Here is a 22811-nt window from a genome sequence, read left to right on the forward strand (position 1 = left end):
ACTGAGTTGACCACTTTAGCCTCCTCTGTATCCTCCCAACAGGATGCAGTTGTAAAAGCAAAGAGTAGTGAGTCTGCACATCCTGCACAAGAAGCAATTCAAGTGTATGGTAGGAGAAATAAGTAAGGCACACACTGTGAGGACACATCTCTTGAAGCTTCCTCATTCATTCAGGGGGAGATTCCAACACTCACAACTTAACAACAAATTCTTATGACTAAAATTTCTTTTATTCCAATTCCACTTGAATCCACTTCTCAAGTGCAACAAAAATCAAGTGACTTAGCTCAAGAAGCTTTACTCACCACCCATACACTACATTTAGATGGTGAGAGGCTACATGCTGGGGTAGACCTTGATGACACCATCAAAAGTATGGGGGTTTCATCAGTTTTTACTGAAGACCCCGTGGATGTTTCTAATGCACCTTCATGTGAAAAACAGTCTTCAAAGACTGCAAGGTTTGAGGGTAGTACTCCTGAGGGGGGCTATCTAAATTCTCTCTAATTCAATTGGAGGTTCCTCATGTAGGGACAACTCCCCTCACAACCCTAGCAGAAATTGCCTTGGCAGTTGAAGCTAGGAGTATAATTGCCCATGATCCTGTCATAAGGGAAGCAAGTATAGCACATTCAAGTGCCAGTGTGTTGTAAGACACACAAGGGTTTGAGGTTGGTGTACATGACGGTAACCCAGACAAATCCCCTCCAATTCAATTGGAGGTTACCACTACAAGTGGAGGATAACACACTGTCAAAACCACAGAGCAATCTGTGAGTCAAACTGTGACTTCAGTCACAGGTGATTTTGAGCCATCAACCTCACAACCTCAACCACCTCACATTCTCACCAACTGGCTGCAAGAATCTGTCTCTCAACCCACATCTGTAGATGATCTCTTAGTGGAGCATATTTCTGGACTGGCAAACATCTCTCAACATCAACTCACTTCTGATATGAGCAATCAGGACTATCAGGCGATCATGCTCACCTACAATGAAGATATGGAGAAACAAAAGGAGAAGATTATAAATGATGAAGAACAGGATGGCAATGTGGATGCATGGCTATATCAAGACTTTGTGTTGGAGATGGATCAAGTCTTGGCCAAATTCAGGGAAGAGTATGTTACTATCCTTGGAAGCAATGCAAAGGCCTTGACTCCACAAGAAGTATATGATGTAGTCACAGAAGTGCACAAATCTCAACTCAAGGATTTTCACCTTTTTGGTAAAGCTCTTGAAGTCAAATTGACTAGTCATGAAGACAGGATCAGGAAGATGGTAAGGGAAAAGATGGATGAAATTATTCCCTCTCAAGCTGAGATCAAAAATCAATTCAAACACTTCTCAGACCAAATGTCCGGATATGATCTCAGTGGTGTAGATAAAAGTATGGCACAACTCAAGGACTACTTTGTTGCCTTGCACAATCAAGTTCAAAATCATATCACCAACTCTAATGACAGAAGGTTGAAGTTGGATCAGATGCACACTGCAAGATACACTCATTCTCCTTTGGTCATGGATGAAATTCGAAAATTTATGCAAGCTATATTTGGGTTATCTACTGTTGCCTCTACATCAAGCTCCCATCAACCTGCATCAACTTCAACAAATCTATAGATTCAATCTCTATAAGGTCAAGTCACAGCATTGGAAGACTCCAACTTTTCTCTCATTGCACAAGTCCAGGCCTTAACTTCTCTAGTCAAGAGTCAACAGACTGACATCCAGACCCTGGTGGACTCTCACATGCTTCTTCAAATGCAAAACTCAGTTGCCTTGGGTGCCATCATAGGAAAGCTCAGCATTGTACTGTCTGTCTTACCTGAACAAATTAGACCAGAAATTCTATCTCCTCTTCTCATGCATGTTTCCAAGACTAAGGGGTGAAAGGAATATGTCCTAAGTCCAATCAGGTATTAGGATTTAGGAATAACTCTTTATATAATCTGTTTTGATTTCATTGATATTAATAAAAGACTTGTTTTGTTTTTATTACGGGCTTTATCTATTTAAGTGTTTAAATAAGATATACCATAGTTTAGAGTAAAGCTTTTATGGATTATGATGAGATCATAATAGTGAGACCTAAAAAGATGATAACTCTAAACTTAAATAGTTCCTGATCATAGGATTACTATCTGGTAATTAATAATCCGCAAAGATCGGTACATACTATGCTTGCTTCATTATGAAGGATGTATGTTCTCATAGACATTTGTGTGGTGACACTATAGCTAGTATGTAGGTGCTTATTATAGAATAAGTTCACTGAACATGACTCGCCTAGCTGAACAACTGATGGAGTTCACTCACGTGTCAGCAGTTGTTCGCTTAGTGATAGTTGTACAAGTATCCTTAGACTTGAGGTCATCATAGTCATCTTGTGTACACTGAACTATGCTTTGGTTTAGTTCTTAGTCTCCAGGGACAATTATTAGGGCTCTTCTGGGTATAGGAATTTGTACATGAAGATAGTGTATGATCAATAAAGGATCTACCCCTTCCAGTGAAGGAAGCGAATGTTCAAGGCTGATCTACTTATGCTAGTTCAGGAATCTCTGGCCAGAGTAAATGAAATTAGAAAGGAGTTTCTAATTTGCATAGAACTACGCATAGTAAATAGTAAGCAAATGATTGAATTAGATAGGCTTGACACGAGATCCATGCCTTGTATTTAATCGGGACATTGTAGGGTAGAAGGAGTTTATTGTACGGTAACTATTCACTGACAGGTTCTTGGTATTCTAAGCAGTGAATTCATATTATCCGGATAGTCGCGATATGTTGAGAAGCATCACTCACGATGTAGAATAAATGTGATTAATTATTTAATCATATTTAATAAATTAGAGAATTTATATAAATAATAATAAAATAGTTTTATTATTATTTATTTCTACTACTGGCTTAATATTGAACCTACAAGGTCACACCATAAAAAGAGAATGATTTTATGGTGGAGGAATTAATTAATAATGGCTAATAATTATTTATTTGTGAAATAAATAATTAATTGGAAAATTTAATAATTGATTAAATGATATTTAATTGATTATAAATTAATTAAGAAAAGTTCTTAATATTATTAATTAAGGATTTAATATTTGGAAATTAAATCAAGAGAGAGAATTATTTCTAAAGTGTTTAGAAAAAGGATTAATAATTAAAAGGTGTTTTAATTATTAATGAGAATAATAAATGGGATAATAATAATAATATTTATGGGAAAATTTCAGCTGAAAATTTTGCCTATAAATACACTATTATAGACCCTATTTTATTCTAACCCCTGAAACCCAAGAGTTTTAGAAAACCAAATTCTCTCCACCTCCTCCTCCTCCTAAAAGTCGTTTTCTTGGTGGATACCGGTGGAGTGCTTCACACTTGAGGAGCAACTGCTAAGGATCTCTGATCGTTGTCTCCGAATTATTTTTAAAGGTTAGATTCGATCCCTCGAATTTTTATTCACGATTTATATGCTTTTATTTGGATTTTGTGTGTGTAAAAGTGTTTTTCCATGCCCCGCTGCGATTAAAATCCAACATTGGTATCAGAGCATAGGTTGTATGCATATAGATCTGTGGTAAAAATTTCAGAATTTTATGTGCTTGTATGAATTAATTATGATTTTTACAAGTTATATCATGGATTAATTTTGTCTGATGAAAAATCGTTTCTCATATAATTTTGAATGTTGATCTGGGTTCTACAAGTGTTGTAGATCGTCTGGGTATTTTTTCATAATTTTATGATGTATAGATTTTTTATTATTAATTTTTGAAGTTGTTTCAATTAAAATTTGTAATTAAATAATTATATATATATATATGTATTGTATGTATATATATCTGTACTGTATATATTTGTCTGCTGTTGTTACTATTGTTTGCACGGAAAGTAAAGGCAAACAAGACAGACATGTCAGGAGAAGTACAGGACAGGCACAACAACCGAGAAGAAAAAGACGGCTGCTGAGAAAATTAAAAAAAAAAAAATATATATATATATATATATGGGGGTGTAACGCATTCCGGGAATGCGTTACACACCTATGGCGCATTCACGGAATGCGTTACACCTTTTAAATGGCTTAAAAGGCTGTAACGCATCACCGGAATGCGTTACAGGGCTTGTAACGCATTCCTGTAATGCGTTACAGCCCGTCTGTTGATATTAAAATTGATTTTCTGGGAGTTTCGTAACTCCGTTTTAGGCGTGCAATATACCGTTGGATTCGTTTTTCCGAGACGGATCTAATGGAGTGATCAATTTTAGTTTATATAAAAGTTTTGAACTGTTTATATTTCCATAAAGTGTTTCAAAGCTGTTTTTGACTGTTTTAGTTGCTTTTAAATGCTTCATGTGATACATAGATATGTATAATGCTTAGACTAATGTACTAGATGATATAAAATGCCTACCTTGATGTTTATTCATGTTGATATATGTGATATATGCTTAGTTTATCATGCGATGATAGATTTAGGTGAACTTAAATGAACATAAGGCGTTTGTTAGACAACCTAGTATAGTGAAATTGTTTCATAACCTTAAGAATAATATTATGAATACAATCATGAGATTCTTGTGTTTGTGAAACACGTAATTGAATATGAATTTTCGATATGAGAGAAAGGATGATTCTGTCAACAACAGATTTCTATCTGTAAGAAAGGGTTATTAAGTGACGCATCTTGACAATGCTCCACCCGATCTGGGAATCATCTGATTATTGATTATTGATTTGAAATATTTAATTTAAAAGGAAGAATCTCTTTATAATATGATTATGATTGTATCGTAATATAATCCCTCTAAAATTAAATAATATCAAGTAGTAATTGGTCAATGATACAACGGGCTTGTGTCGGTCATAGCCTTCCAACATGATAGAAAGTAGTTCTTATTTTTGAATCATTGTCATTTCGTGCTACAGCCGAGGGCTTTGATTTCGAAATAAGAAATACTTGTCTATTACATAGAGATGTGTACATTGAATAAGAATCTAAAGGTCGTTACGTGCCACAGCCGTGGGCCTTTGGGGACTGATTCAATAGTACGGAATGTTGGGTTAGACTTGACTTAGAATATTGAGTTTGTCGTGCCACAGCCGTGACTCAATTATTCAAGAGGCTAAAGTTTGATTAGGGAATAACATGAGATGTAATTGACAAGAGTTGTCTGTCTATTGAACATTACATGGCGTTTCGTGCCACAGCCGGGGTTGTGTAATGGAATGTAGGATCCCTATTCCCACTAGCATTATGAATGCTTAATTTTTTCATGTAGGGGGTTGAATAAATTAGGAAAACTAGTGGGAGCCACTTATGAATAAAGACCCGATTCATATAGTGTTTTAAAATGAAATCGAATATTTGCTAAGTGTTGTTATGTGTTTATCATTTACAGATTTACAATATACATTATGTCTTCTGCACTATCACTCAGGAGCATACTAGATGCTCACAAATTGACTGGTCCTAATTATGCTGACTGGCTTCGAAACTTGAGAATTGTTCTCAGGATTGAGAAGCTGGAATACGTGATTGACTCACCTAAGCCTACTGAACCTGCTAGTAATGCACATAATGATGAATACGTTGTGTATCGTAAGTGGATAGATGATGCAAATGTTGCTCAATGCATCATGCTAGCTTCCATGAACATTGAGCTACAGAAGTAACATGAGTATATGGATGCTCACACTATCCTCATGCATCTACAAGAGTTGTATGATGTGGCAGGGAGGACAGCTCGATATGAGATATCGAAGGAGTTGTTCGGTTGTAGGATGTCTGAGGGATCATCTGTGAATGACCATGTACTTAAGATGATCAATTTGATTGAACGTCTTGGACAACTTGGTTTTGCCATGGATGGGGAGTTGAGCCAAGACTTGGTCTTGCAATCGCTTCCGAGTTCGTTCTCGCAGTTTGTTGTGAACTTTCACATGAATAAGTTGGATGTCAGCCTGCCTGAACTCCACAACATGTTGAAGACTGCGGAATCGAATTTTCCCCCTAAGAATAGTTCTGTTCTTCTAATTGGTGAAGGTTCCAATCCTAAGAAAAGAAAGAGGAACTCTTCCAAGAAGAAGAAAGTAGGTGAGAAAATGCCGGTTCCACCAAAAGCTGAAGACCCCAAGAGCAAAGTTGTTTGCTTTCACTGTAACAAGGTGGGGCACTGGAAGAGGAACTGCAAGGTTTACCTTGCAGAATTGAAGAAGAAGGGTAGTGAGACTACCGCTTCTGATTCAGGTATGTTCATGATAGAAGTGAATATGTCATTTCTACTTGGGTATTAGATACCGCCTGTGGTTCTCATATCTGCAATTTGTTGCAGGGACCAAGGAGAAGTAGGACTCTTGAGGAAGAGGAGGTGATTCTACTGATGGAAATGGAGCAAGAGTTGCTGCTGAAGATGTAGAATCATTTTATTTACATAGGCCTATGGGCAAGACTATTGTTTGAAATAATTGTTATTTTGTTCCCTCGATTGTGAGGAATATTATTCCCATGTTAGACTTGGCTGGATTTTCATTTATTATTGAGAATAATGAATGTTCTATTCTTGGAGATAATATTATTTATGGACGTGGTGCTTTAAATAATGGTCTGTATGTATGTGACATAATTTATTTCAGATTGAACAAACTAATAAAAGAAAAGGGATGATGAAAATCTCACTTTATAGTGGCATTGCAGTCTCCATTTAGTAGACATGGAGAGAGGGATGCAAATTTGCTAGGAATGGTACACACAGATGTATGTGGACCAATGTCTAAGCAAGCCATGGGTGGATTTTCATACTTCATTACTTTCATAGATGATAGATCTGGATTCGGATATGTGTTTGATGAAACACAAGTCTGAGGCCTTTGAAAAGTTCAAAGAATATAAGTATGAAGTGGAGAAACAACCAAACATAGTATTATAACTCTTCGATCAGATCGAGGTGGTAAATACTTTAATGGAGTGTTTCTAGATTATCTCAAAGTAAATGGTATAGTCTTCCAGTGGACTCCTCCAGATTGGTATCTGAAAGGAGAAATCGAACTTTGTTAGACATAGTTCGGTCCATGATGAGCTATACAAATCTTCCAGTATTCCTATGGGGTGATGCATTGGAAACCTCAGCATATTTACTGAATAAGGTGATTTCCAAAATCTGTTCCTCAAACTTCGTATGAGATATGGAAAGAAAGGAAACCGAGTCTTAAACACGTTAAGATTTGGGGATGTCCAGCTTATGTCAAGAAAGTTGACCCAGATAAGCTGGAATATCGATCCGGAAAATGTAGTTTTGTGGGATATCCTAAAGAGACTTAGGGTATTACTTTTGCACCGATCATCGGGTGTTTGTCTCCACACATGCTATCTTCTTGGAAAAGGAGTTTATCCTTGAAGGAAACAGTGGGAGAAAAAAATTGAACTTGATGAAGTTCAAGAAGCACAAACTACTACGGATCAAGTGGAAACACCTGTTCTGACTGAACAACCTTTTGTGGAACAGCCCATTCATAGGTCAGGGAGAGTGTCTCGCCAACCTGAGAGGTAATATGGCCTTGTCATTGAGAATGACAATGAGTTGTCGATCATTGTTGATGACGACCCTGTGACCTATAATGAGGCTATGAGTAGTGTTGACTCAGAGAAATGGCATGGTGCCATGAAATCCAGAATGGAATCTATGCATATGGTATACAAAAGATAGATTATAGCAGATGGCCAGGTGGAGACCTCTAAGGCCAGGCTTTTGGGAAAAGGATTCAAACAAAGGCAATGGATTGACTTTGATGAAACCTTTTACCTGTAGCCCTGTTAAAATCAGTTCGGATTTTGCTTGCGATTAATGTGGTTTAAAGCAAGCTTCTCAAAAGATGGAACATTCGTTTTGATGAGACAATCAAAGAGTTTGATTTTATCAAAAACGTAGATGAACCATGAGTCTACAAAAGGGTTAGTGGGAGCGCGGTAACATTTCTTATATTGTATTGAATTAGAGTTGACACACATAACAACATAGCAGACCCACTCACAAAGCTACTTTTTAAAAGTCACTTTGATCGTCATAAAGATGAGATGGGTATTAGTTACCAGAGTGATTGGCTTTAGTACAAGTGGGAGATTGAAAGGAATATGTCCTAAGTCCAATCAGGTATTAGGATTTAGGAATAACTCTTTATGTAATCTGTTTTGATTTCATTGATATTAATAAAAGACTTGTTTTGTTTTTATTACGGGCTTTATCTATTTAAGTGTTTAAATAAGATATACCATAGTTTAGAGTAAAGCTTTTATGGATTATGATGAGATCATAATAGTAAGACCTAAAAAGATGATAACTCTAAACTTAAATAGTTCCTGATCATAGGATTACTATCTGGTAATTAATAATCCGCAAAGATCGGTACATACTATGCTTGCTTCATTATGAAGGATGTCTGTTCTCATAGACATTTGTGTGGTGACACTATAGCTAGTATGTAGGTGCTTATTATAGAATAAGTTCACTGAACATGACTCGCCTAGCTGAACAACTGATGGAGTTCACTCACGTGTCAGCAGTTGTTCGCTTAGTGATAGTTGTACAAGTATCCTTAGACTTGAGGTCATCATAGTCATCTTGTGTACACTGAACTATGCTTTGGTTTAGTTCTTAGTCTCCAGGGACAATTATTAGGGCTCTTCTGGGTATAGGAATTTGTACACGAAGATAGTGTATGATCAATAAAGGATCTACCCCTTCCAGTGAAGGAAGCGAATGTTCAAGGCTGATCTACTTATGCTAGTTCAGGAATCTCTGGCCAGAGTAAATGAAATTAGAAAGGAGTTTCTAATTTGCATAGAACTACGCATAGTAAATGGTAAGCAAATGATTGAATTAGATAGGCTTGACACGAGATCCATGCCTTGTATTTAATCGGGACATTGTAGGGTAGAAGGAGTTTATTGTACGGTAACTATTCACTGACAGGTTCTTGGTATTCTAAGCAGTGAATTCATATTATCCGGATAGTCGCGATATGTTGAGAAGCATCACTCACGATGTAGAATAAATGTGATTAATTAATTAATCATATTTAATAAATTAGAGAATTGATATAAATAATGATAAAATAGTTTTATTATTATTTATTTCTACTACCGGCTTAATATTGAACCTACAGGGTCACACCATAAAAAGAGAATGATTTTATGGTGGAGGAATTAATTAATAATGGCTAATAATTATTTATTTGTGAAATAAATAATTAATTGGCAAATTTAATATTGATTAAATGAGATTTAATTGATTATAAATTAATTAAGAAAAGTTCTTAATATTATTAATTAAGGATTTAATTTTTGGAAATTAAATCAAGAGAGAGAATTATTTCTAAAGTGTTTAGAAAAAGGATTAATAATTAAAAGGTGTTTTAATTATTAATGAGAATAATAAATGGGATAATAATAATAATATTTATGGGAAAATTTCAGCTGAAAATTTTGCCTATAAATACACTATTATAGACCCTATTTTATTCTAACCCCTGAAACCCAAAAGTTTTAGAAAACCAAATTCTCTCCACCTCCTCCTCCTCCTAAAAGTCATTTTCTTGGTGGATACCGGTGGAGTGCTTCACACTTGAGGAGCAACTGCTAAGGATCTCTGATCGTTGTCTCCGAATTATTTTTAAAGGTTAGATTCGATCCCTCGAATTTTTATTCACGATTTATATGCTTTTATTTGGATTTTGTGTGTATAAAAGTGTTTTTCCACGCCCCGCTGCGATTAAAAATCCAACAAGGGGGAGATTGAGGCTAGGATTGCACAATCCAGGGATGCTCCACAATCTCAAAAGTCTGTTCATGAGGGACAAAGCTCGCATACTCAAGTTGATGTTGGCAAAGAAAGACTACTGAGAGCTGCAGAAGGACCTAATCATGATCAGGAATTCAATGATCTTCTAGCAGCACTAAGAGTGTCTCTCCAACAAAAGTACATGAGTTGTAAAAAAGCTTTAGGCAAGAATATAAATTTTGTAAGAGCAGTGGTAATGAAGATTGACAACTTTCTATATAAGAGAATTGTGATGAACATCAATGATGGTGGGGTAGAAAGATGTCTTTTGTTTACTTTGGAATACCTTCAGACATTGAGGGCATCTAAATTGGATGTTATGATTGAAAAAGTCCACCAAGTAATTCCTGAAGACACTCAACTTTTACATGAGCTTAAAAAGGCACAGGTAGCAGCTTTTTCAGAAGCCTGTCTATCTCCGAACAAGGGAATTGTTTATGTATGCCCATCCACCAAGCAAGTCAAGCATCTCTATATTCCTATACACTGTGTCAGATCAAATTTAAGGTTGCTCATGACTCTACAATCTGATTTAAAGATCAAGAAGAACAAGAAAGATGAAGATGTTGAGATGATAAAAATCTTGGAAAGATACCTGAGAGATTATGATAATATGTTGCCAGCTATTAAGTACAATCTGAGGAAAGATGAGGATGATGATGAGTAGAAAGATGACCAAAAACCTTCTGGCTCAAATCCAAGTCAATCCAAGGCAACTGGCAGCAAGGTCAAGAAGCAGGAGGACAAGAAGAATGATGAGAAGAAAAAGGGAAGTGAAAGGAGAACTAAAAAGGCTCATGATAGCTCAGAACCACATCAATCCCTAAAAATCCAAACACAATTAGCTCAAACCTCAGCTCAACCTTTAACATCAACTATCTCAAACATCAAACCACCTTCAATCTCAAAGCCAAAATTTCTGTACAAACAAACAACCAGCTTTTTCCTAAAAATCCCAATCACCACAAGCTAGCCAAATCTCAAGAAAATCACAACCTTACCCTTTACCAAGCCTCCACTTAAAGTCAATCTCAAATCTGTTGGAAGAAAGCCTAAGAAAGTCAAGCCTACAAAGAAAGGAGAATTCACTGAAAGGGCCGTCTAGAATTGCTTCAAGCAATATGACTTTCTACCTCAAAATTGGTGCATCGCAGATGAAGACCATTTTCAACAACTTGCTGAGGAAATAGTCAAAGTCTGGATTGTATCTCTTAGGGAAGTTAGAATTTTTTATGAAGATGGTTCCTTCACCTTTCTTGGCAGCAAATTAATGGACTCTCTTTCAACCACATAAATTAAGAGAATAATAAGCTTGCTAAAGGACAAGGATACTGCAACAAGGGTCGTCTAGAATTGCTTCAAGCAATATGACTTTCTACCTCAAAATTGGTGCATCACAGATGAAGACCATTTTCAACAACTTGCTGAGGAAATAGTCAAAGTCTGGATTGTATCTCTTAGGGAAGTTAGAATTTTTTATGAAGATGGTTCCTTCACCTTTCGTGGCAGCAAATTAATGGACTCTCTTTCAACCACATAAATTAAGAGAATAATAAGCTTTCTAAAGGACAAGGATACTGCAACAAGGGCATGGAGATCAGTTCTAGCTGAATGGTTGATTGAAAGGGAGGAAACAAAGAAAAGAGATGAGGCTGAAGCTGAAGAGAGAAGAAGGAAGTATGATGAAAAAATAGAGATGTATATAAAAAGATCAGAAGAGCTAAAGGCCAAAGGAATTAGCAGAATCTCTGAAGATGGGAAATTTCTAAACATTAAAGCTGGTGGATTCTCAAGGTTCAGAATAGATTTGCTAGACAATGGTTATCCTAAGGTAGCAATACAAAAACTTGTAGAAGTTCTAAGCGTAACACCTATCATAGAAGAACTTGAAATTCTAGATCACTTGAAGGATTTACTTAAAGAAGAAGCAGACACAAAAATTGTCTTTACCTGATACTTGTAACCATTGAATCTTGTAAATCTTATGTTGTACAAAAGTTGTTATTCTATCAAGCTTTGTGTATTAATTTTATTTTTCATCATTTTAAACTTGGGGTTAGTCTTGTTAATAGGCATGAATTTGTGTTAAGCAATCTTCTAACAAATTGGGAGAGATTGTTGTATAAGACATGCCTGTACTTTAACAAGACTAAGACATTTTATCAACCCTAAGTAAGTTGTATTGTTATCTTAATTTGCATTTTGTACTTGTAACACTCAAAGTCTGTAAAAATATCAAAGGAGCAGACTGGAGTCTTTTTCTATAAACAGTGTCAAGCCTAAGAATTATATCTGGAAGAAGATCATGAAGATCATGCCTCAAAAGAATTATAAAGAAGCTTGGAGTTGAATAAATCTGTTTTAGGAAAAATATTCTAAGTCAAGATCTCTACAAGTCACAGATTTAGTGTTACAGAGAAATCATTTGAGAACTTAAAATAACTTATCGAGAAGTCAGGAAAGGCACTAGAGAACTCACAGAGATATCGACAAGCCAAATTGAAGACATGGAGTTTGGAGATATCGACAAGTCATTTCTTCACTAGAGAACTAAGAGTTATCGATAAATCAACATTCATTAGAGAACTCTGAGTTATCGATAAGTCAAATTCCACTAGAGAACTCAGAGATATCGATAAGTCAAAATTTACTAGGGAACTCTGAGATATCGATAAGTCAAATTTGACTAGAGAACTCTGAGATATCGACAAGTCAAGAAGCCACTAGATAACTCAGAGTTATCGATAAGTCAAGTGAAGATATGAACACCAGAGATCTCTACAAGTCAAATTCTCTTATAGAGAACTCAGAGACCTCTACAAGTCAAATTTGCTATGCAGTATTAGAGATCTCTATAAGCCAATATACTTATCGAGATGTCAAGTTCTCTATAGACCAAATGGAGATCTCGAGGTAAAATCTCAAAGTACAAAATTGCAGATCAGTTCAATATTGAAGATTAACAATCAATAAACAATCCAAACAGCTGGATTGACAAGTTTACAAAAAGCAGCTTGAAGGATGTGCAAGATCAATGGTGAAGATTAACTGACAAAGGAAGATCAAGATAATCACAGGATGCTAAAGATATGCTAAGCCGAAAATAGAAGATATACTTTTTTATAAATGGAAATGACAAGTGACAGTTTAGTGAAGTTAATAGCATATCTCATTGTACACTGTGTAAATCAGCAGTTAACTGAGTTATAAAGTTAACACTGGTCCTTTAGTCAGTGTAACAATTAAGATATAATCTTGTAACTCTCTCAAAAAGAAGCTAAGCTCTTTATTAACAAAGAGCCTAGAAATTTTGTAGCAAAACATTCTTAATTTTAATATAAAATTAAGTGAGTTTTAAAGATTTGTGTTCTTTATTTTCTGCAAATTTAATTTTTGCATGAACACATTTTTTCTAGTAAGATTTAATTTACTTTGTTCAACCATAAAAAATTCAAGAAAAGCTCAAAAACAGTAAAACACATTCCCCCCATCTGTGTCATATTTATTTCCTAATAGAGTTGGGCTGGAAGATGATCTTGGTCATGGGTTGGCCCTGAATCTGGGTCTCTCCAGATTTGGTTAGGGGGTCTTGGTCCATCAACTGAGTCTGCCTCACCCTAGATCCGGGTTGGTCTCTAGCTGGTTTGTTTATACCCTATCACCCACAGCTCTCTTATATAAACTCTTAAGTTAAATTATAAGGTTTTTTGACAAAAAATGACACTCCAACAACTGAGCCTGCCTCACCCTAGATCTGGGTTGGGCTCTAGCTGGATTGCTTATACCCTATCACCAACAGCTCTCTTATATAAGCTCTTAAGTTCAATTATAAGGTTTTTTGACAAAAAAATGGCACTCCAACAGTTTCTTAGTGCTTTCTTAAATCAATAAGGCATAACCTTCATTCTTTATTTTTAAGGAACTTCTAGTATTCCCTTATAATATTTTTAGCAATAAAAAATTCATTTATCTATCTTCTTTTTTTTTTTTTTTGCTAAATCATTTATCTATCTTCTTTTTACTTTTCTCTCTCTCTTTCTTTCACTTTTTGTCCATATCTTTTCAAATTTATTAATATAATAATAATAAGGAAGAAGTATAGGGATCATTGTTGGAGTTAAAATACAAAATCATATCCTAAATTATTAAAAGCCAATATTTTATATTATTTATAAAGAAGCTACTAGTATACTGTTGGACTTGCTATTATATTTTATACAAGTTTAAGTTTAAATTTTGAGGGAGAAATAATAAAATAATATTTAGTGATTAAAGTTGTGAAAAGAGGTCGGAGAAAGAATTAATTAAAAAGAATATAGAGATAGGGATGAGAATTGAGATGTAGGAATTTTTTTAAGGTAAATAAAATATAAGAAAATTTCTAGGGACTTACTATTGATATTATGTTTTTGTGGATGTGAAGGGGTTGCCATTCTGAACTGCTCTTAGGGCCTCTGGTCTTGTCGATATTGATATTTATGCACTCAAGGTATCTTACATTATATATAATTTATTTATATATATATATATGATTTATTTGAATATATATGTATATGTATTTAGCATCGGTGTGTGATTGTTGTAGGATGAACTACAAAGGTCAAATCTCGAAGTCAATTCGATAAAGCAAAAATTATAGAGAATCGGGAGAAGATTAAGTTTAATAAGCAGCTTCCTTCCTTAGTCGGAAACATCGTTGAGGTTATTATTATGTTACAGTAGAACAATATATTTTTAACCTTAATAAATTTTATTATATTTTTGCTACAGATTAAGTTTAATAAGCAGCTTCCTTACTTAGTCAGAAACATTATTGAGGTTATTATTATGTTTCAGTAGAATCTCGATAAATCAACGTAATAGTAACAATATATTCTTAACCTTAATAAAATTTATTGTAATTTTGCTATAGATTTTAGAAATGAACCCCGAAGATGAAGCTGAAGAAGATGGTGCAAATATCGATCTTGACTCACAAAGGAAGGGTAAATGTGTTGTACTGAAAAGATCTACACGTACGCCAGGTAACCATAATGCTCTCATGTTTTTATAGTTTATAGTTGCTTTCGTCCCTACATCTTTGGTGATGGTTTTATTTTAGTAACAGCATTATTTTCGCTACCAGTCAGTTCATTGTGCCACGAGCATTTTGTAGCAATTACTAATAGTAAAGCTTGAGGTGTGTCTTAGCATAAGTTTTGTATTTTCGACGTAGATCAGACATAGCAATTGCTAATTTTCATTCCTATTCCACCTTCTGCTGCAATCAATTATGTAAACTACTTTTAGGTCTCTTAAAATACTGAAAATCTTCTTGAAACGATTATCATTTGAAAGCAATGATTATAATCTCATATCACAGAGCCTCCCTGTGTAGCAATCACATAACTAAGCTACTTTTCCTAGTCCCTGTTTTGTACTACTTTTTCTACTTTATTAAAATTGTAATAGAGCATCGCCTATATTGTTTCACATACACAGTTACTATGCTGGAGGACTTTGCTGTAAAAAAATTATATATTACCGATCTCCCTACAACTAACAAATATGGTTTCGTTTCATTTAAATGTAGAGAATTTTCCTTGGTGTGGTTGGTCTTGTTGATCCTGTCAGCTGAAGCCTGGGGATTTGGTTGGGGTGAATAAAGATAGTTACTTGATCCTTGATACCCTGTCGTCAGAGTATGACTCTCGTGTAAAGGCAATGGAGGTTGATGAAAAACCAACTGAATGAAGACTACAATGATATTGGAGGCTTAGAGAAACAGGCAAGTTAATAATGGTGTCTTTGTATTAGTTGATTATTTCTTTTTGTTATTTTTTAACCTTTTCTATTGGTGAAAGATCCAAGAATTAGTTGAAGCTATTGTGTTGCCAATGACACACAAGGAGCGGTTTCAGAAATTAGGAGTTCGTCACCTAAAGGTGTACTCTTATATGGTCCTCCCGGAACTGAAAAAACTTTAATGGCTCGTGCATGTGCAGCCCAAACAACTGCTATATTTTTAAAGCTGGCAGGCCCTCAACTTGTTCAGATATGTATTCATGGTTAGTTATCGTCAGGAAGGGAGTGAATAGTATAAACAGGGGGAGTGTGTTGTTAGTAATGTGCAAGTAAGGAGTAGACTATAAATACCTAGTCATTTGTAACATTTCAGTTTATGAATGAAAATATGGAAAAGGCATTTGCCACCATCTCCTTCTCTCTCTACTTTCTCTCTCTATAACTGAATTTCTCTCTCCCTAACCCTATCTTCTTTCTCAAGTCTCTCTACTATCTCTCTGATCTCCTTCTTCTCTGTCTAAACTCTACATTTCTACTCTCATTTCATATTATCTAACTTTTGTACTACTCTATTAATCAGAAAATACCAAAAATAGTAAGAAACTATGTCAGGAACTTACTAATTCTCGACAAGTTGGTATCATAGCTCATATTTTCGATCGATCATTGCTTCATCCTTGCTGTGTAGAAGAAAACGAGTTGAACGGTTGTTAATTCAGAGTAATAGCACTTGTGAGTAAGAAGGTATGCCTAATCTCAGTTCAGGTACCTTGTTCTTCACTGTTTCACCTAGATTTGTGAATTTTGGAGTTGCTAAAGTGATTGTGAAGTAAGGATTAGTTGTATATAACTCGTTTTCAACAGAATAAGCTGTTTTACTGTTTTTTATTAGAAAAACACAAACAAATTAGTTTAGGTTGGTTTCTGTAGTGAAATAGTAGTGGTTTATAGGTGGAAATTGTGACAAACAGTAGTGAGCACCAAGTGTTTGACAAATTGTCTGAGACAAGTTCATTGTGAGGAAAATGACTTACAATACCAGAAATGCTTCCAAGCAAGCTAAGAGCTCTCAACAAAGTCCTATGAAGATATTGCAACAAAACTTCCAAGGATTTATGGAAGGTTCAGATGAATAATTTGAGAGATTGCAGGAGCAGATTGGACTCTTACTGAGAGGAGTGAATGGATTGATGAGTTCTCAGAATGAAGAAGAGGAGGTGATAGAGGTTTGTGTTACTGAAGAAGATAATATTTCCAGTGGAGATCCACAACAAAGAGGAGTGTTTAGAGATCCAGCTCATGCTGAAAAAGTAAAGCAGAAACAATTAACTGTTGTACAGAAGAAGACCACTGAGGTTCCGAGAATGGCAGATACACAAAGCCTGAAGCACCTGAAGCTCACTTTTCCATCTCTGAAGGAGGGAGGTGATGCAATGGAATGGCTCAGAGACTGTGAAGAATACTTCTCTATCTTTGAAGTTACTGATCAGAGGAGGTCAACTATAGCAGCAATGCACATGAGTGGTACTCCTAGGTACTTATACAAATCTTTTATGGTAGGAAGAGATAAGGTTTCATGGCAGTAATTTTATCAGGCTTTCTTAGCAAGGTTTGGAGAATTGGATATTGGGTTATGGTTGATAAGTTTAAAAAGCTACAATAGACATCTACTGTAGAGATTTACTTTGATGGCTTTGATAAGAGCAGGGGTCAGTTACTTAGCAAAATACCTGGCTTGACTCCTGAGTATTTTCTTGAGAATTTTATTGGAGGATTACAAGCTGAAATCAGGAGTATGATCAGACTGCTTGAACCTAGAACTTTGGAGCAAGCTTTAAAGGTAGCAAGATCCTATGAGCAAAGTCAGACAAGTCAACCTAAGAAGGGAAATTCTTACAGGACTAGCTATAGTTATCAAGCTTCATATAAATATGTGGCAGAACCATCATCCAACAATAATAATAACAAATCAACTTTGATTGTGCCAGCCAAGGGTGCAGAGGTAGTGAATTCCAAGCCGAGACCTTTGACTTTCATCCAAAGAGAAGAGAGAAGATAAAAAGGACTTTGTTATTACTGTGATGAGAAGTTTGTGAGGGGGCATGAATGCAAGAAACCCCAAAATTTCTTAATGATTGCTGAAGAAAAGACAACTAATGACTATGAAGGGGCACCTATATTTGATGAAGACCCTAATGAAGAAGAGTATGATCTACAGGAAAAGAAACTGATTCTTGCAGCCTTGGGAGTTCATGAGGTACAAACAAAAGGGCCTTTATAGATTAAGGGAACTTACAAACATGAAATCTATAGCATTCTCATTGATGGAGGTAGTACCTTGAATATGATTTCTACTGATTTATGTAAAGATTTGGGGCTGCAAGTACAACAACAGAATCATGTAACTATAAGGTTGCCAAATACATCAATTATTATCAGCTCATATGTGTGTTCGGATGTTAAGATGAAGTGGAAGGATAGTGAACTTACATTCTGCTCAGGTGACTGATCTTGAACACTGGCATATAATTCTGGGAGTTAGCTGGTTGTCTCACCTTAGAGATATAAGATGTAACTTTGATCAGCAGAAAATGAGATTCAATTGGAAAGGTAAAGAAATATTGTTATCACCAGAGGCAAATATAGAGCTTATAAAAACTTGTTTCAATATTTCTGAAGTGGTACCTAGATGGATGGAATAGATAAAAGGGAGTTATGAAGGGGATGCTGAAATGCAAGAATTGATAGCTATACTGACAGTGGACAAAAGTGGACCCCAGAAATACTATCTAAGACAAGGTTTACTAATGTACAGGGGAAAATGGGTGATAGGGTGCATTGGAGAGCTGAGGAAACAAGTCTTCGAAAAGCTACACTGCCATAATATAGAGGGCATTCAGGACAAAGGGCCACACTTAAAAGAATTATGGAATACTTCTATTGGCCCACAATTAGGCAGTGTATTGGCAGGTGGATAAGAGAATGCTCTGTGTGTCAACAAGCTAAGGGACAGCATGTTAAGAGCCCAGGCTTATTGCAACCCCTGAAGATTTCTCAAGAACCATGGAGGGACATTGCCATGAATTTTATTACTGGGTTACCAAAATCTAAAGGCAAGGAGGTGATTTGGGTAGTGGTTGATAGATTCAGCAGGTATAGCCACTTTATAGCATTAACTCACCCCATAACTGCTAAAAGTTTGGCAATGGAGTTTTTTGACCAAATTTACAGGATTCATGGGTTACCAGAGACTATAGTAAGTGACAGAGATAGCCTGTTCTTTAGTGAATTTTGGCAAAATTCATCCAAGCTCTCTGAAACTAGGTTGAATCTGAGCTCAGCCTAGCATCCTCAGTCAGATGGAGCACTGAGAGGGTAAATCGGTGTGTGGAGAAGTATTTGAGGACTATGACCAGTGAGATTCCTAAAAACTGGTCCTCTTGGTTGGCTTCAGCAGAATGGTGGTATAATACCACATTCCACACTGTTGTTAGTACCACTTCTTATTAGGTGGTGTATGGGAGCAAACCAAGGCACTTGGCTTGGCAGGACAAGGGGGATTCCAACATTCATAGCTTGGAAACATTGTTAGCTGAAAGACAACTACAATGGGCAAGACTAAGAGAGCTGCTAGAGGTTGCACAGGCAAAGTTAAAATCATATGCTGATACTAGGAGGTCTGAAATGCAATTTCAGAAAGGTGACTGGGTATACCTCAAGTTACAGCCATATAAACAAGTTTATGTAGTTATCAGAAGAAACTTGAAGTTGGCTGCTAAATTTTATGGGCCATATGAAATTGTAGAGAAAGTGGGGTCTGTGGCTTACAAATTAGCTCTGCCCGTGACTTCAAGAATACATCCGGTTTTTCATGTTTCACAATTGAAGAAGGACTATTGGTCAAAGTAAGGTTCAACAACAGCTACCACATGTTAATGATCATGGTACATTTGATCTTACTCCCTTGAGGCAGCTGGACTGCAGGCATGTACTAAGAGATCACAAGGTGGTATATCAAAAGCTAGTCCAGTGGAGGGGTTGTAGTGTTGGTGAGGCCACACGGGAAGATGAAGAACTGCTGAAATGTAGCTTCCTTGAATTTTTGCCACCGTGAGGACATGGTGTGTTTCAAGGGGGGAGGAAATGTCAGGAAGGGACTGCATAGTATAAACTAGTGGGAGTGTGTTGTTAGTATTAGTAAAGGTAAATAGGTCTTTTCAAGTACTATTGCTAGTAAGGAGTAGATTATAAATACCTGACTATCAGCTGTAACATTTCAGTTTATGAATGAAAATATGGAAAAGATATTTGCCACCATCTCCTTCTTTCTCAACTTTTTCTCGCTATAACTGAATTTCTTTCTCCCTAATCTTATCTTCTTTCTCAAGTCTCTCTACTATCTCTCTGATCTCTCTTTGATCTCCTTCTCTGTCTAAACTCTACATTTTTGCTCTCATTTCAAATTATCTAGTTGTTGTACTACTCTATTAATCAAAAAACACCAAAAATAGTAAGAAACTGGGTCAGAAACGTACTAATTCCTGACAGTTATGTTGTTTTTCGATCATCTATTATACGAGATAATTATCGTACACTGTACAATGAAAATGCAAAATCAGTGTATATAAATAGGATAGAGGAGATTCACCACTCTTTTAGCCAAGCTTCGCTGTGATCACCTTAATAACTCCACTTCCTGTAAAATTTGTGATCTAACTATATTGGGATGTGAAAAAATTTGAATTGTTATTTTGTTGTTCAACTTTAATGGTACAGTCGTGCAGACTACAGATCATCAAATTTCTTGACTTTAATAATTACAACACATGAGAAAAGTTCGAAGTGTACCTTGATTCAGTTATGTACATTAGATCTTTTACAGGTTGATGATCGTTTAATTTACGGAAGTAAAGTGATTAAAGTAATTTATAACGAAGCTTGTCTGAGTTGCCGCACATCTTATTTCTGCACAAAATGTGCTCTTGTAATATTATATTACTAGCTTTATCATACTGAATCACTAATCTATTATTTTAGATGTAGATAAGTGCTTTCAAATCAGAATTTATGTTTGTTTGTGCATATTATATTATTAGTTCTGCAAAGATTCACTTGCTCAGCAAATTTGGAGTACATCAAAATTTGCTTCAAACAATAAGAGCTGCCACATCATTTAATTAATAGGTAATTACACTTTGCAACCCCACCTTTCATTTAAAATCAAAACAATATACTTAATTTGTAAAATACAGTTTGTAACTCTTAACTTTCAATATCAACTATAACATGTATCTATTGCGGTTATAAAATTGAAATTGAGATGTAATATTAATAAATAAAATTTTAAATTAATTAAATATTTATTTTAATGTATTTTTTACATGAAAAAAATTATAGCTATTTTCAATTAGTAATATTATAAATTAATCATAATACTAAATACTTAAAATATATTTATTAAGCAAAATATATGTTTATATATAATCATAAAGTTTCTAAATATATCTATATTTTAAAATTTTAAAAATTATACTGAGTAATAAAATAATTGACATTAATATTTTTTTAATTTGAAATTCTAAATTTTAGTTTAATTTAAAAAAAATATTATTTAAATATTTTGCTGAATTTCAATTTTACCATCCACAATATAAATATTTTTAACAAAATGATTAAAGAGATGCATATTATATTTATGTCTCAAAATTAAGAGTTGCAAAGTGTATTTTTGAAAATAAATATATAATTTTGTTATTCAACAAAAATATGGGTTGCAAAATGCAATTAACTCTTTAATTAAATACAAATACTTTAGAAATTTAGAATTTAAGCAACAGGTCTCTCTATAGCTTCAGATTTCAGCTAAGATAAATTGTTTGTAGTTAAACTAAGATCTTCGTAAAGTTATACATTAATACGCAACTATGCATGTCTCTCGTAATTGAAATGATCAGTGCAGTGGCTGGTTTTTTATTATATGCTTATGTATATAGATGTTTATTGGAGTCTGGAGATGGTGCAAAACTTGTTCGTGATGCATTTCAACTTGCTAAAGAAAAATCCCCTTGCATCATATTCATTGATGCTATTGGGACAAAACGGTTTGACAGGTATGGCACGTCTTACTTTTACAAAAAAGGTATCTACTTAATTCTGCTGTTTAAGTTATTCTTTGGTTACTGAGTTACTGTCATTTACTGGGATTTGTTGATAACTTGAAATGTATACTTTTGGTATTTAAATACAGTGAAGTTAATGGGGATAGAGAGGTGCAGCGCACAATGCTTGAACTGCTCAATCAGCTTGATGGTTTCGGTAGTGATGATATATAACACCCCAAGCCCACAATCGAATGTGTACTGGACTCAACAACCCATCACATCACAGGTTAGTCCGAAAAAGCTAGTAACTTGGTACGCATTAGTTGTTGACCTGTATCTATAAAGGACACAAATATTCTTATTCTCAGGAGTGTGCATGGTGCGGTTTGGTGCAGTTTTTAGTATTAACCGTAGTCAAACCAATATATGCGGTTCGGTTTGGTTAATTGATATTAACCGCCATCAAACCGCTTAAAACGGTTTTTAGGTTTTGATTAACAATTCATCGGTTTCGGTTTTTATTCGGTTCTTTTATAATTTTTTATTTGTACAAATTTTTGTTGGTAATGTGTTGGATAAAAAAATAACATCAAGTTAAATGATAATATTACATTAATCACCAAAGATTTGTCACTTTAAAATTCGTTAAATAAAATTGATATATTTCATAAAGTTATTTTTTTGAATGTATGATTCATATTATCTTAAATAATAGATACGAAATATGATAAAAATATATGTTCACAACAATGAAAAAAAAAGAGTATATATGAAAACATATAATAAAATTGATTATATACATATTAAAAAAAATTATGATTTAATAGTATTTACGTACGAATCTTAATTAATTTATGGTAATATATTATACAATTTATCATACTAATGTTAAGTAAATATATAATTAACAAAAAATTAGAACCGGGTTATGATAATATATACATGTATATATACATAATATTATATATATATATATATAATATAGCGGTGCGGTTAATTTCGGTTCGGTTTTGATTGAAAACCGGAACCGAAACCGCACCGCTAATTCGGTTTTTGTCGGTTCGATTTTCTTCGG

General features: G+C 34.8%; 1 protein-coding gene and 1 long non-coding RNA gene across 2 annotated transcripts; both read left to right on the plus strand.

Moving 5' to 3' along the window:
* The first annotated feature begins 14275 nt into the window (after window positions 1-14275).
* On the plus strand, window positions 14276-14875 carry LOC141713350 (uncharacterized). Its single transcript, XR_012571944.1, has 3 exons — window positions 14276-14340; window positions 14437-14552; window positions 14764-14875. It is a non-coding gene; the product is annotated as an uncharacterized LOC141713350 (long non-coding RNA).
* Window positions 14876-18714: 3839 nt separating this feature from the next.
* Window positions 18715-21967, plus strand: LOC141715031 (uncharacterized). Its single transcript, XM_074518519.1, has 4 exons — window positions 18715-18891; window positions 19146-19540; window positions 21629-21745; window positions 21883-21967. Exons 1-4 carry the CDS (start codon window positions 18715-18717, stop codon window positions 21965-21967), a joined length of 774 nt encoding a protein of 257 aa, XP_074374620.1.
* Window positions 21968-22811: the final 844 nt, after the last annotated feature.

Source organism: Apium graveolens, chromosome 3 (assembly GCF_009905375.1).
Source record: "Apium graveolens cultivar Ventura chromosome 3, ASM990537v1, whole genome shotgun sequence".
In the NCBI taxonomy this organism is placed as follows: domain Eukaryota; kingdom Viridiplantae; phylum Streptophyta; class Magnoliopsida; order Apiales; family Apiaceae; genus Apium; species Apium graveolens.